We start from the raw sequence: 16,453 nt of genomic DNA, 5'->3' as shown, positions 1-16,453 counted from the left end.
CAAAAATAAGATCAATTTTTCTAAGAATGATTTGGGTAGCTCATTAGGTACTGGACTGGGAGTGGCTGGAATGAAAGCAAAACAACACAACAACAAAAACACACTGCAGAGAGCGGTTAAAAAGCATAATTCGGGCTTCCCTGGTGGTGCAGTGGTTGAGAATCTGCCTGCTAATGCAGGGTACACGGGTTCGAGCCCTGGTCTGGGAAGATCCCACATGCCGCGGAGCAACTAGGCCCGTGAGCCACAACTACTGAGCCTGCGCGTCTGGAGCCTGTGCTCCGCAACAAGAGAGGCCGCGATGGTGAGAGGCCCGCGCACCGCGATGAAGAGTGGCCCCCGCTTGCCGCAACTAGAGAAAGCCCTCGCACAGAAACGAAGACCCAACACAGTCAAAAATAAATAAATAAATTAATTAATTAATTAAAAAAAAAGAGCACACTGTCAAAAAAAAAAAAGCGTAATTCGCCCTATTATAAAAGTATTATTCCTTTTGGGGTAGCCTACATCTACACAAGAATCACAGAGTTCATGTAAGCAGCATCTTCGCAAATATTTGAGTACAGATCATTAAATACTAGAGAGAAGACTGTAAAATGAAATATTGTAAGCTCTTGATGTTTATCAAGACATTACAATAAAGTAAATGTGAAATTTAAGTGATTTTTAAAAAGACATTTGCGTGCCTTTTTCAGTTTTATTTTTTTCTGGACAGAAAACTGAAATCTTTTTACGAGCTGGCCTTCTTCAGTATTAGATGTGTGGCAGATATTGAGAGAAGGGTTCTGGGTTATGGCTTTTTCTGCAGATTAGCAAATTAATCAGCTCCCAGAATAGCTAGGGAAAGTCAGGCTACCTGATTAACAGGGTGAATTTTAATTTGTTTCTATACCCCCCCAAAAAATTTTTAATGAAATTTGCATTTTAAAACAAATGACTTCTAAATCAGGACAAGAAAATTCTCTTTCAGAATAAGGAGAAATCAGTTTGTCTACTTTTTGGAAGTTGATTAAGGATAAATTAGATGTAGTTCATAGACAAATATAAAATATATGCTTTATTCTTTTCTCATCTATTATGTATAATTAGAAGTAATTTTACTTCATCATTCTCTTCCATGCTTTTTAAAAAGTAACCTCTAAAAAGCCATTTAGCAAATTACTGTTGTTTCTCTCTGATCGTAGTTGCAGTTGAACAATTTGAACAATCTTGGTTTGTAATTATTGTCAAATTATTCTAACATAAAATATTGGGTTGGCCAAAAAGTTCGTTTGGGTTTGTCTGTTACATCTTATGGAAAAACAAGAATGAACTTTTTGGCCAACCCATTATTTATGCCCAAACGTCTGCTGAAGGTTACTTATCCTTTAGATTTTCTGCATTTTTCAAGAATACCTTTCCCATCCTCTTCTCACTCTAAAAGGACCTTTCATCACCCAGCTGAATCCTGCCAGGTCGTCCTTCCTCCCTTTAGGGATTAGATGCGGCTTACTTTACCTCTGTTCTGGAAGTATGAAATAAGAGGATAGTTGCTGGTGGTATTAGCAGCCCTAGCAACTGAGAATTAACTAACATTTTTTTAAATCTAAAAAGATGCTATAGGGACTTCCCTGGTGGCGCAGTGGTTAAGAATCTGCCTGCCAATGCAGGGGACATGGGTTCGATCCCTGGTCCAGGAAGATCCCACATGCCGCGGAGCAACTAAGCCTGTACACCACAACTACTGAGCCCGAGTGCCACAACTACTGAACCCCATGCGCCTAGAGCCCGTGCTCCGCAACGAGAGGAGCCACCACAACGAGAAGCCCACGCACCGCAACGAAGAGTAGCCCCCACTCACCGCAACTAGAGAAATCCCGTGCGCAGCTACGAAGACCCCAATGCAGCCAATAAAATAAAATGAAATAAAATAAAAAGATGCTATAAAGTTATATCTTCAAACCTGAGGAAAATGTCTGCCAGGCCTACCAATTCAACATATTACCCCCATAAGTGTCTTTGCTGTGTATCCTAGGTGAATTCTTTCTTTAATGGGACTCAAGTCCTATGAAGAAAGAAGGCATATGATGTTTCCTGTTGGAGCCCATCAAGTAGCAAGAGGTTGTGTGGTATAACCATGTAGGTTTGCATATCAGAAGTTACTAATCAGGTCATCTCACTTTCAATCCTGTGTGTTTCCATTCAATTCAACAAGTATTTATTGACTGTATAGAGGTGAGCAAGATAGTAATAGAGAGAGCCTCACATATAGATAGTAAGGGCAGGGAGCAGGCTGGCTGGGACAAGTAGGGGTAGAATTGGGAAAGGCTGTGAGTTCCTGGAGAACAGGGGCCATGTCTGACCTTTTTTGTCTGAAATTTATTCAATTTCTTCAATTCATGATTTCAGCAGGCAGGGTTGACTGTGAAGGCCACTTGGCAGATGAAGTTTACACAGGTGGCAAGGATATTAAGAGACTTAGCAGACAAGAGAACAGCAGTGTCCCATGGACCAGAATCCATACATATGGAGGACTACTAAAACGCAGAGCTGGAAAGGTTACTTGGCATATTGTGAAGGGCCTTAGCAGAGGACTTTGGATTTAATTCAGTCAACAATGGAAAGCCAATGAAGAATTTTAATCAGAAACACTGTCATGATTAGAGCTGGAAGTGTTCTTCAGGAAGATTAATCTCATGTTGAGTGGGATGTATGATTATGGATGGTGATTAGGAAAGGCTGGCAGTTAACTAGTTCAGAGGTTATCACCTGGTAGTCCAGGTGAGAGGCACAAAGGCCTGGGAGCAAAGACAGCTGGTGCCACACCCTCTCCACACCTTTTTCCCTTTGGTGCTTACCATTCCCATCTTGCCTACCTGATGGCTTCCCACTGCAAGCACCCCCATCTCTTTGACTGGGGGCCTTCTCTAGCCATGGAAGCCTGCTGAGCCTTTGCTCAGGGCAGACCAGAGTGCCAGGGAGTTAACATCCTCCAGGAGCTGCCTTCAACCAATGGCTGAAGCGAACTGGTGGGCAAATAACCCAGCTCCCTTGCCACTTGGTTGGGATAATTTTGAGCCTTGTTCTATAGTCTCCCAAAGTGCCCCAAGGGGATTGAGTCCCAGTTGTCCACAACCACAAACAGCTGGGTAACATTCTTTACTGGCTTCCTACCCTTTCTGACTCACACTCACTCACCACTCCCCTACTCCCCATTCCCCCATCACCTTCTAAATGAACCGCTTGCCCTCACATCCTTGTCCCTGGGGCCTTCTGAGAGAATCTAACGTACCAGGGCCTTTATTAGAGTGGAAAGAAGGGCTCGCCTGTGTTTCCTGAAAAGATTCTGGGGAGGAAGAAGCTACAAGACTTGGAAGTTTATTGGCTGTGGGTTAAGGGAGTGGAAGAAGGCAGTGTCACCTACAGTTTTAACTAAGAAAATGTAGATGTCATTTATAGAAAAATGGGAAGTTAGGAGAAGCATTAGGAGTTTTCATGAAGAGATAAAAGAGTTTACTTTGGGGCATTTTGAGTTTGAAGTACTGACAGAACATTACTTCTAGAACTTGGGAATTTGCATCTGGAGCCCAGGAAGAAGGAAGAGACTGGAGATTCAGGCTTAGTCGCTGCCTATAGGTGGTTGATGAAGCTGTGGAGGTAGACCAGACCTCCAGGAACTGGGCATTGACCAGAGAATGAGCAGATGCAGGCCTACGACAAAACTTATGGAAATGAATTCTCACATTTGGGGTTGTGGGGAGAATGACAGGAAATGGAAAGCCAGCAGCAGGATGAGAACAGGACGAAGCCATCACGAAGCTAAGGGAGCAGCCAGCAGGCGGCAGATCGTGCCAGAGAGGCTCTAGATGTGCTGAGTTTCAGAGTTCTGGCAGCTTTGATCCACACCAGCATTGTCAGTTCCCAACTTAATGTAATCCACTGGGAGAAAAACATTTAGGGAAAAATAAGCTCCTATGTCTGAGCGTACCAGATATTGATTTGCTTACTAAATATCTCATGGAACCCTAGTGCTTTACAAGAACTAGTTTACTTATTACAAACATAAACTCCAAGCTCTGCTACTTTGTGACCTTTGGCAAATTACTCAACCTTGCCAAGCCTCAGTTTCCCCACTTGTAAATAAGGAGTGAGGTGCTATTTCTGGTCCTTCCTGGCACTAAAATTCTCTGATCCTAATAATTTTCCATAGGCCATTTTTCTCATACCCTAACTCTGTGTATGTTCACGTATATGTGTGTGCATGCGTGTGTACATACGTGTACACACATACTTCACTTGAAGCCTGAATAACAAGAGTATGTGTTGGTGATTGTTTATAAATAATACAGAAATTTAAAAACTATGCAGTGTGAATAAACTCACATGTAGTAAAAATGCCAAGTAGGGATGATATTTTTCACTGGAATTCTTGTGACAAATTCTGCAGTCACTATGAATGAGCCTGGTAGTAGATATTATTCTGTTTAGATTTTACATTGAACTTGTGCCCCTCAAATGCATTTAATCACAAAGTATTTTTGGAAGTATCTCAGCTTCGTCACTTATTAGCTGTTCAGGAGTTTACAGGAGTTGCTTAACTTCTCTAAACTCAGCTTTCTATTAATAACTCAGTTTCCTAAGTATAATAATGGGATCTTCCTCAGGGTTTTGTGGACACAAATTTAATCATTCAGTAAATGTTAGCCATTGTAAGTACCGTCAGGTTAACATTTGTCTTTTGGTGAGTTTTATATTTGCAGATCTCAAAAAGATGGTAGTAGGCAATAGGAGTATTTTAGCCTTGAGTTTAGGTGGAGGGGTCGGTGAAAATTGTAATTTTCTCAGACTACTCATGAGTAATTGAATGGTGGGTGGCACATAACCTTCCAATCATAGTTTACTGGAATATTACAATCAGGGTGGTACACATAACTTGTTTCGGTATTTTTATTAGGGTAATAAAAGGGTTACCAGATTTCTCTGTTATTAAATTTCTGGTTATTTTATCTCACATATACTTTATTCATATAAACACTCTCACATACATTGTACAGACAGGATTGCCCTCTGCTCCCAGATCTCAAATAAAGCATCTGTGAAGCTTTTCTGCTGGAAACAGAGCCCTTATTGATGAAATTCACATGAAAACCATTTGTTTTAATGCATTATGTATTGAGGCATAATCAGCTTTACATATTTTAACATTTTAAGTGTCTGTTTTCAGTGTAGCACAGCTGGGGTTATATGGAAATATTATTGAAAAAGAAAATATTTAATTAATAAAGCACACTGGATGTTGCTTTATCTAGAGTGAAGGCAGTGCCAGAAAATCACACTCCTTCATTGGTAGACAGCACTCAAGATAGAGAAAACAGTTCCCTAGTAAGAAAGGAGTCACAATTTAAATTTTTTGTGGTATTGTTGGAAAGCCTTTTTTGGTTGCTTGATTGTGTTTTTTAATAAGAATTACTTTGGCTTTGGCTTGTCAGGCATAAGTTGTTGGTTTTTTCCTATAAAAAGGTGTGACTCTCCACTTTTTCTGCCTAAATTGACTCTGTTCTTGTTTAGAGACACATTTGAGTAGAGTACTGCATATCTGTTTAATTTGAGGTATTTGTATTGGTCTTGCCCCATTTTCGTCCAGGCTTTCTTGCATGATCAGAGTCTTTTGTTAGTGCCATCTCAAATAACACTGACCCTAAATGGCATATATGTGTACTGCAAGACAGGAAAATGATAAATTATTATGACTCATAGTATGTGCAAACAAAGGTCATTTTCTTGTATTTATGGCTTCTTGCTCTTTTTTACAATTCTGTATTATACAAATGATTAACCTCCTGATTATAATTTTTGTGCTTTACCTGTCATTGCTTGCAGACGCCAAGGACTTACTGTTGTGCGAACACTGAAGACTTGGAGACGGTCATTCAGCATGTTCACAGTCTGTACCCTTCTGCTCCATTCCTGGCAGCAGGAGTTTCAATGGGAGGGTAAGGTTTTTCCTTTCTAAAATGTCCAAAAGGGAAGTGGTGCTAGCGACTGCTTCTTTCAGACGACTGTAAGCTACGTGGGCATTTAAATGTTTGATTATTTTTATCATATTTCTCCACATGTGGCTGAATGAATGAAGGAATTAATTCAGGTAAATTTTAATATTTTCCTTGACTACTGGTCTCTGTGGTGAGAAGTATACAAGTACCTCCTCGGGGTGCTTGGGGTTTTGTGAGCCCGAAGGCTTGTCCGAACCCCATGGAGTTGATTTCCATCACTGGGTGGCAGCCACGTTGACCTTCAGGTTCCCTGATGTATTCCCAGCCATCCCTACCACCGTGTTCTCCAGAACCATTCTGGAAGCTGAACTTGTACCATGACTTTCATCACTCCAGTTGTAGAAATAATTATTATTGCTCTCTCCAACTGAAGAGGCCTTCAAGACAGTTTTTCCCCAGGTGTTTTTCTTGTTTGTTTTGTCTTGTTTAGTTTTGTTGCTGGGCAAATGGACCTTCCCTAGAATGCTCTCCTAGAAACTGTGAAATGCTGTTTGTAACCCCCTACTCCAGCTGCTATTTTAAGCAAATGAATATTTTAATTTGTGCTGCTTGCATAGGGGCTTTTTTGGACCTTCTATGCCATGTATATATTTATATTTATTTTATATTTATATATTTAGGCTTATTGCTACTAATAATTGTTTAATCTTTTTGTTGTAGTAATAGTGAGCTTAATAAAATCCAAAATTTTTATTATATGGCATTTTGTTATGCTTAGATTACCTAAAGCATTGTCCAAAATCAACAAACACATGAGATAGAAAATGCTATATTTTTCTTAATTTTGTAATTGATTTATCTGTCATTTCAGTTTTCAGAACATTTTAGGAGCATGTTTACTTGAAAATGAACAGCTTTACAAATGATAGGCTCTGAAAAATCGGCTCCAACAACAGCTTTTTAGATTCTGATAAACATAAAACTAAGAAGAAAAGAATACGTTTCTTACATTAGCATGGAAGGTCTGACTTGACCTACTAAAGGAAGAAATCTGAATCACCACAGAAAACCCAGGCAGAATCTGTGAATTGTGCTTAAAGGAAAGTATTTCACTTCTCTTTCCTTTGCCCCATAATGAGAACCTTAAAGGACAAGGTGCCCAGCTGAACTTTCTTCCTTTAATCATATAAATTCTTGACTTTTTTTTAAAGCCAGACCTTAATAAACAGGCCCAGATTCTCTGTTCAGAGGTTCCTGGGAAATGCCTATTCTTGTCGAACTGAAGCCTCAGTGCGAACTTGACCACTAGCCTCTGCAGCTTGTTGAATATTAATGTCTTGTAAATTGTTCAAAGGAAGTACCCTTTCTAGTTGCCTAGCACTGTGACATGTTCCCAAGTGGGTTTACCACTCGGGGATGTGTTTTACAGCTTGACACATTTTTCTTTTTGGAGATGCAGCAGACAGAAGCGTCTGTCAAAGATCCTTATGCCCAGGCTGGGTAATCTCCAAGCCTGTGATGCCTGGGGCCAAGTAAGGGTTTTGAGCCGGAACTAAGTCTAGCCAAGGAATCCACGCTGCTCTAGACTCAGTCTGATTCCAATCTCCCAATGAGTTGGTAAACTAGCTTCAAAAATGTATAGAAATTCCCAAATATATATAAAAGTAAGAAGAGTATAATGACGCCTCATATATACTCATCACCCAGCTTCAATAACTATCAACTCAAGGATAATCTTGTTTGTCAGTATTACCACCCCCCCCCCATTCCCTCTCAACTCTGATTATTTTAAAATAGATTTTAGACATCATTTATAAAGATTTCTGTAGGCATCTCTAACAGGTAGAGTCTCTTAAACAACAACAACAACCCACCACAATACTTTATTACATTTGAACAAAACTAACAATAATTCCTAAATATCCTCAAATATTCAGTCAGTATTTCATTTCCCCATCAGTCTGTTGGCTGGTTTTTACAGTTGGTTTGAGGCAGCAGCCAGCTAAAGTCCACATATAGAGATTGATATGTCTCTTAAATCTCTTAATCCATGGGTTATCTTTTCTGTCTCTTTTTTTTTTTTTTTTTTTTTGGTGAAAAATGGAGTCTTTTTCTTGCCAAAGTAAGACAGCTTTTTGGGGAATAACGTCTTGACATTATTTTGCTCCTGAGTAATAACCAAGAAGCATCCCCACCTACTCGGTCATAGCTATTCCTGGTCCTTCCTACTCCTGAGGTTCACTTCCAACCCTTTCAATTTGCCTATTACATCAGACTCAGAAATCTCTGACCTCCAGCCAAAGAATAGGGCCACCAAAACTAGGACCCTAGAATGACCCTTTTGCAGGAGAGTAAGCATTATCCCCTAAATAGCTTAGTGAACCACAGTACTATAAACCAGGAATACAGTCATTAATGAAGAGTTGTTTTCAAGAACGAAATCTCCAGCCTGAGGTCTCAGCCCTGGGTCAGGAAATCACTGAAGTAGTTTCTGACACTAAGGAAATGCTGAAGCTCTTGGCCTTTGGCAGTCTGTCTAACCTACAGTCACTCAGCCTGCAGTTGGGATGAATTTTAAAACACCACATGGAGCCATCTGAATCTTTCTGCTGTGCTGTCATATTTTCAGTAAACCTCGGACAACAGCAAAAAAAACAACAACAAAAACCATGAAATCTCCATTTTTTATCTAAAATCTCATCACATTCACTCTGTAAATGGATTTTTTTCCATTTGGGTTGTATAAAAAGAATGAGAAAATTTCTACTCATTTGTCCTATTTCAGAACCTGGGCAATTGGAGAAATAAAGAATGGAAAATATGAGAAACAGAATTTAGGCTATCATCCTTTCTCTTAGTTGGCAATGTCAAACTTAGATTTCTGACATTACTGCAGGTTAAACTCCATTCTTGTCCCTCTTACCAAAACAGAACTAGAGTAGAATCAGGAAAATTGATAAAATGAAAGGAAAATATGTGATAGGAGATAAGGACAAATAGCAGGAGGGAGTAGGAAGAGAAAACAAGTGACTTTAGGGGCCAACTGCTCTGCCACAATTCAGAAAGTCTAACTCTAGACGAGGGAGCCCTTACAGACTTGCCGTAGGGTACAAGGATGCACAGGCAACCGGAATGGCCACCCAGACCAATTACTCAGAATCTCTGAAGGTGAGACCCAGACGTCGATAATAGTTTTAAAAACTCCGCAGGTGATTCCAACATGCAGCCACATTTGAAAACCACTCCTTCTGTGATCTTTCATCTATGCCAAGCCTTGGCAAACCACAGCCTGGAGGCCAAATCTGGCCAGCTGTCTGTTTTTGTATAGTGCAAGAGCTAAGAATGGTTATTATATTTTTTAATGGTTGAAAAAATCAAAACTATTTCATGACATGTGAAAAGTATATGAAATTTCAATTTCAATTTCAATATCCACATATAATGTTTTATTGAAACATGGCCATATCCATTTATTCACGTATTGTCTATGGTTGCTTTCAAATTATAATCACAAGGTAGTTGCAACTGAGACTGTAGGGCCACCAAAGCCCAAAACATTTACTTTGTGATCCTCTATAGAAAAAGTTTGCCTGAAACACTCCCATGTATTAAATTAAACACTCAACTGGAGGCTGGGGCCCAGGGAATTGCAAATTTTTAGTAAATCCCCAATATCATTTTGAAAAAAACAAAAAGAAAACCACTCTTATGGTGGCTTTTTCTTATGTTTTACTTCATAGAAAGGTATACATGTAAGTAATAACTGTATGCTTTGTCCATTCTCAATATAGCTGACTGCAAGATAAATAAATAGGTGAATGTAAGGAAAGAATAGAGATACTTGCATGGTTTTCCAAGATAAAGGACTTGAACACTGGTTTATATTTTTCTTCTCCACAGTTAAAGTCCACAATTAGAAATGGGATGTCTTGAGAGACACAACAAATTCATCACTGAGTTTTCTGTCTTTCCTCATTTTAGAATGCTGCTTTTAAATTACCTTGGCAAAATGGGGCCAAAAACTCCTTTGAAGGCAGCTGCAACTTTTTCAGTTGGTTGGAATACTTTTGCTTGCTCGGAGTCATTGGAGAAACCACTGAACTGGCTGCTTTTTAATTACTACTTGACAACTTGCCTCCAGTCTTCCATTAATAAGTGAGTCATCTTTAACACCTGATGTCTGCAAACTCTTTGGATTACGTGCCACAGTAAAATGTTTTCAAGCATAACACTGCTAATATATGTATATTTATGTTTGCATTATATGCATTTACTACTGCACCAAAATATTCTTTCTATTGTCAATATATACAAAAATAAAAAGATTTTAAGTATAAGCTAAAAATACAGATAAAAGCTCTGTTTTCTTTCTGTACCCCAGTGGATTACCTTGTACAACCTCTAGGCTCTGTGCCCCACTTGGAAGATCACCGTTTCATCACTGTTCTAAATTATTCTAAAAGAATAAAAACAGTCTCAAATATGTTGAATAACATTATGGGCTATTTCCCTAGATTTTCTACTTGTTGCTAATCTTATTAGTACCTAATTCTCCCCTAGGTAGTAAGTAATGTATTAAGTGTTTTTAGAGACGAATAATATGATTTCTAAGCATGTGTTATGAACATAGTATGTTTTAGTGGCTTAGGAGAATGCTTCTAAAATATGGATATTCTCAGCCCCTACAGTTCTTAACATTACCAAAATATTATCTTTGCATTAGATTTTCTGAAATTGTTTAGGTATCTTCTAACAGTTAAACAGTATGGCAACAAAGAACATGGGATGTTTCTGTTTATTTTTTGATAACTGTTACCATGAATTTTTAAGGGAATTGACAAATTTAAATATAAACTCTAAATAAAAAGTAGTTAATTTGTGCATAACTTAACTGAAAACCATAGTTACCCCAAAAGTTGACATTAGACACTGCATTAAACCTAACCTATTTTGGGGAGTTCTCTGGTGGCCTAGTGGTTAGGATTCCAGGCTTTCACTGCCGTGGCCCAGGTTCAATCCCTGGTCAGGGAACTGAGATCCCGCAAGCCGTGTGGCATGGCCAAAAATTAAAAAAAAAAAAAAAAAGAAAGAAAGAACAATATATATTCCTTAATTAAAAAGTACTTTATTAAAAAAAAACTTTTTGTTACATTTGTTACATTACAGATGTAATTTGTTACATTACAGATGTTGACTATAAAATACTGCTAAAAATACTACAGAATCGTATTTTTATTCATGGTCACTGAAATGGGGGACAGTAGCAAGAAAAAGGAAGAGAATGATTTGAATTAAAATATAGGTTATACAAGAAAAGTAACCAACATTTAAAAATAAGTATACAACCTAGATGGGTGGGATGGGGGGCCGTGGCAGGGAGGTCCAAGAGGGAGAGGATATATGTATACATATAGCTGATTCACCTCCGTGTACAGCAGAAACTAACATTGTAAAGCAATTATACTCCAATAAAAAATTTTTTTTCAGTATACAAAAATATAAATTCTAATTTTCAGTATAGCAATTTAAAAAATAAGATAAATCTTCAGTTGATTTACCCAGTTGAAAGCTTCTGGCTTAAGTGAGTCCTTTTTGGCCAAATTGGCTTAATAGCATTGGTGTGTAGGTACAATTTGTTATGAAACAACACTTTCGTTTATTATTGTTATTTCATTTATTATTACTGGTTCCTTTTTCCTCAATTAAGAAAAAGTACTTTTAGAAAATGTCTTCATGTACTTCAAATACTGTATGATATCACTTATGTGTAGAATCTAAAAATTACAACAAACTAGTGAATAGAACAAAAAAGAAGCAGACTCACAGATAGAGAACTAGTGGTTACCAGCAGGGAGAGGGAAGCGGGGGAGGGACAATATAGAAGTAGGGGATTTTTAAAAAGGGGATATAATATAATGAAATCATGTATGTGAAACTTTTGAAAATTGTAAAGCACTATAGAATTTAAAGAATCATTCAATAAAAAAATAAACTTTACAAAAACTCTTCAGGACAAATATCAATGTATTCCTGCCATGTCTAATTAAGTAAATATTTATTGAGTAACAACTTTATTCCCTGTGCTAAGTTACTTATCATTATGTATTTTAGGTATGTTTGAGATGGGAATGACCTTAATTTTTTACTTTTGAAATTCTTTTTTTCCAGGCACCGGCATATGTTTGTAAAACAAATTGACATGGATCATGTCATGAAGGTAGGAGAGAAAGTTTATGTAATACGTTTATTTCCTTTTTTGATTCCAAGAATAAATATAATCGGTTTTTGTTTTTCAGGCTAAATCCATAAGAGAATTTGATAAGCGATTCACTTCAGTCATGTTTGGCTACCGAACAATTGACGATTATTATACCGATGCCAGTCCAAATCGTAGACTGAAATCAGTAGGAATTCCAGTGTTGTGTCTGAATTCTGTGGATGATGTTTTTTCACCCAGTCATGGTAAACTTAACATCTTTGTATACATTTTGACATGAATTAACTGTTTTAAAATATTGTTCTTTTTAGGAAAATACAGTAATAAGAAACAAAATGTCAGTCATATAATGTTTTCCACTGTGATAAACAGAAAAAAAAAAACCTTGATACTTACAATTTAGTATCTAAATGTCTCAGATCACTTGAAACGTCTTCGTAGACCCTTATCTAGTCTACTGTGAGAGCCTCGGAACAAATTATGACTCAATATTTTGTTTGTTCTCATTTTTACAACCTTTCCTTCTTATCAAATAACTGTTCTTTGGACAGACTATGTTACAGTATCTTTGCCTCAAGAGTACATTGTCGTCACTTGCCTTTTCTTCCTGAGGTTTTTTTTTTTTTTTTAAAGAGTAACTTCTACTGCTTTTATTTTTATTTATTTATTTTTGGCCACACAGCTTGTGGGATCTTAGTTCCCTGACGGAATTGAACCCATGCCCCCTCCAGTGGAAGCACGGAGTCTTAACCACTGGACTGCCAGGGAAGTCCCTTATTCCTGAGGTTCTTATACAGAAGGCTTTGGAATTTTTTCCCCTTTTAACCTAGAAGAGAGCTTGAGACTTTATTAATATGATGTCCTTGGATAACTCAATGAATGTAGCACATTCGGATTATAAGGTCATATTTGAAGGGAAAGAGTCTGTTTTCCCCCGGATACTATATAAAAGAAAATTATGCCCAAATTAACTTCCTTGTTCTCTTAATTCAAGAAATACGGAATTTTGTAACAAAGATATATGTGCATGTGTTCATACATTAAAGTAATATAAGACACCTAGAAGTGATCATACTATCTTAGGGATAAGTAGACTTGACCTCTAAATTTTTTCTAATGAAATTTTACAAAGCTTTTTATAAAACTTTTTTTCCTTATTTCTCCCCTAAATACTTCAAAAACTTTTCCCCCAAGTACTTCATTAAAAAAAATTACTTTGAGTACAAACACAGCACATATGTATTGCCAAAATTTCAGAAAATCCCCAAAGTATGTTATAAAAAAGTCACTTACCATCTCTCTAGGGGATATCGTTTTAATGTGTGATTTATGATTAAATCACAGGTAATTTTAGATGGCTGGAACTTTTGGTCTTTGACCACAAATCAAAAAATTAAACTGTAAACTTTTTTTTTTTTTTGGCCTCTGCGTGCAGCCTTGTGGGATTTTAGTTCCCCCACCAGGGATTGAACCCAGGCCCTCAGCAGTGAGAGCAGAGTCCTAACCACTGGACAGCCAGGGAATTCCCTTAACTGTGAACTTTAATATCAGTTGAATTACATGGAGATTGTTTAGCCTATTTTCATTGGATTAAGGAGGTCCAGTATTTCTCTATTTTTATATTTCATGGACCCTTCTTCCACCAACAAAAATTTCCCAGCATTTAACTTGTCTTGACCCACTTGGTTGAAGTTTAAGCTCACTATTTCTTATTCTTTCCCAGCCCTTAAAATCATCTTGCCACATTAAAGTAGTGGACAATTGTCTGCATTCTGAGAGCACAGGCAGCCAGCATCTTTCACATGACTCGAATGGCCCAGCCTTTCGTTCTTCTAACTATCAGTGTGTTAGAAATTCCTGACTGTATCCAGAGTGTGAAATTGGGGCTCTTAATAATTCCATTAGAGACAAATGAAGCACTCATAATCTAAGCCCTTAGTGTAAGGTGAAAAAGGAAAAACATAAATAGTATCAGTCATTTCACCTGCCCCTCCCCTTAAGCTCTAACACCTGATCCCAAGATAGATGTTCTGTTTTAGGTGTAGCTGGATAAGGATGTGAGTTCAGGACCCATTTAGGACAAGGACTTGGCTTCCTAGGCCTTGATTTAGGTTCTCTAGGTTTATTTTTCAAGGAATGTAGTGAGAGGTACAATTTTTTTTTTCTTTTTGCTGTGTCCCGCGGCTTTGTGGGATCTTAGTTTCCCAGCCCTCGGCAGTGAAAGCACGGAGTCCTAACCACTGGATGGCCAGGGAATTCCCTGAGAGGTCCAATTTAGATCATCTAAACATGCAGTTTGGGCCCCACAGCAGCTCTATCTTCAAAGGGTCTCAGTTGTCCTATAGTGTGTCAGCTTCCTTTCCTTCATTGGAAGGGTAGGGAGATCTTACCTTTTATGAACTCATTTACCCCTAAGACTCTACCCAAGATACGAAGGTCTAATTACTGGATCAACCATGTTATCTTAATTAGGGATATAAGATTTAGCAGTATCTGAAATCAAAACACTTCTCATGCCAGGTTGTGATCCATTATAGATCTTAAATCAAAAGGTTTCACTGTTTGAACTCTAAGCCTGGGGGGAAAAGAAAAATAAAACAACTTTAACTCATGTCCTTTAAAGTTTTTACTCAGTGTAATTTTGTAGAGCATTTGAAGAGTCTGTCCTTACTGGAGGATTATTTAAATACAGCAATTATATTTTCAAAATAAAGTTTTTCTTTCTCCTGACTATAAACAGAAATTCAGAGAAGGAAAAAAATAAATAAAATAAAATAATCACCAGTGTTTTACCACCCAAAGATAAACATTGTTACCACTTGGGAGTATTTTATGCCATTCTTTTTTGCTATCAATATGTTTTTATAAATCCTATGTATAATTTTGTATCCTTAATACAGCCACCAATTGGCCTCAGGAATCTAACTTCATGTAAAGTTAACCAAAGTCATACATAATGAATTTATAACTCTCACAAAGGTGATAAGATTAGTTTGGGTTTTTTTCTTGGTGTAGCACCTAAGTGGGAATCTTATAACATAATGTAAGTATTCACCATTTCTTGAATTATTTAATTTCTCAAAACAAGACTGGGCCTATACTTTTGTGTTTTGATTAATTACTCGATTGATTCTTCCAAAAATCATGGTCCAGTATATAACTGTGAACACGAACTGTTATAATATAGGTGGTTGATATAAATTAGTCAGACTTATTCCATTAGCCATACTCATTATGAATATTTATTTAATGATGTTTTGATTTATAATGATTGGAAATGATAAAGGCATATACTTTTCCTAACAAAAACTGTTAATAATTATATATTTTTCTCTCTCCTTCCCTTCTCTTATCCTCCCCCCGCCCATTTTTTGTCAAGCTATTCCAATAGAAACTGCTAAGCAAAACCCTAATGTTGCTTTGGTCCTTACTTCTTATGGAGGCCATATTGGTTTTCTGGAGGGAATCTGGCCAAGACAGTCCACTTACATGGATCGAGTCTTCAAGCAGTTTGTGCAGGCCATGGTTGAACATGGACATGAACTCTCTAGCATGTAGTTCTTCAGGTGCATTTTGTCTAAACCACCGTATAAAGGCAGCTCAGCTTACTGCACAAATCTTAATTACTGTATATAAAGCAAATAAGCCAGCAGGTGGTGAAGAGGTCCAGAATGACATGCAAAAACTACTTTTTGGAGTCACAAAACAACTTTGTAGCAAGAAATAAAATATAGATTTAGACTGTAACTTATATAGATTTTATTTTTAATATGCCTTACCAAGTATGACCTTAAATAAAGTAGTACAAACATGGAATTGCACTTAACCAAAACTATTGTGTAAAAAGATTTTAATTCCTCAGGGTTTTAATTTAGGCTAGTATTTTTTTAGATTATTTATTTTAGGTGATTTATGGTACTTTAATAATTGTAATAGGACTTTGGTTATTTGAATGTAAGTTATGAGTTGGCACATTCATAAGGGTATTTATACCTAATGATGGTAACATGAAAACTGAAATAAGATAAAATACAATGTGCTAAATCTTTTACATATTTTAACTTTAAAAGGCAAATGCAACAAATGTTAGACTGACTTCTATACATGTTCTTTTACTCTAATAATATTAAATTAAGGCTGACTTATGTTTTATAATGATTATAGTTCACATGCTTATTTTTTAAATAGTGTATGTGCATACTTATATATCATTATATTAAATAAATTCTACCATTTTAAATTGTTTCTTTGTGAGATTTTATCC

The 16,453-nt window shown here is 37.1% G+C and overlaps 1 protein-coding gene across 1 annotated transcript in view; it reads left to right on the top strand.

Annotated features, from left to right (window-relative positions):
- Positions 1–16,430, top strand: part of ABHD3 (abhydrolase domain containing 3, phospholipase) — a 37,865-nt gene extending 21,435 nt beyond the window's left edge. Inside the window, exons 5-9 of the mRNA XM_036823796.1 lie at positions 5,860–5,972; positions 9,954–10,127; positions 12,141–12,189; positions 12,269–12,434; positions 15,569–16,430. Of these exons, the coding sequence (XP_036679691.1) occupies positions 5,860–5,972; positions 9,954–10,127; positions 12,141–12,189; positions 12,269–12,434; positions 15,569–15,747 (681 nt within the window). The 3' untranslated portion in view covers positions 15,748–16,430. The remainder of the gene's footprint in view (positions 1–5,859; positions 5,973–9,953; positions 10,128–12,140; positions 12,190–12,268; positions 12,435–15,568) is intronic.
- The last annotated feature ends 23 nt before the right edge of the window (positions 16,431–16,453 follow it).

The sequence above is a fragment of the Balaenoptera musculus genome, chromosome 14, assembly GCF_009873245.2.
Source record: "Balaenoptera musculus isolate JJ_BM4_2016_0621 chromosome 14, mBalMus1.pri.v3, whole genome shotgun sequence".
In the NCBI taxonomy this organism is placed as follows: Eukaryota; Metazoa; Chordata; class Mammalia; order Artiodactyla; family Balaenopteridae; genus Balaenoptera; species Balaenoptera musculus.
The sequence above is the reverse complement of the archived record's forward strand: the minus strand, read 5'-3'. Positions and strand labels throughout refer to the sequence as shown.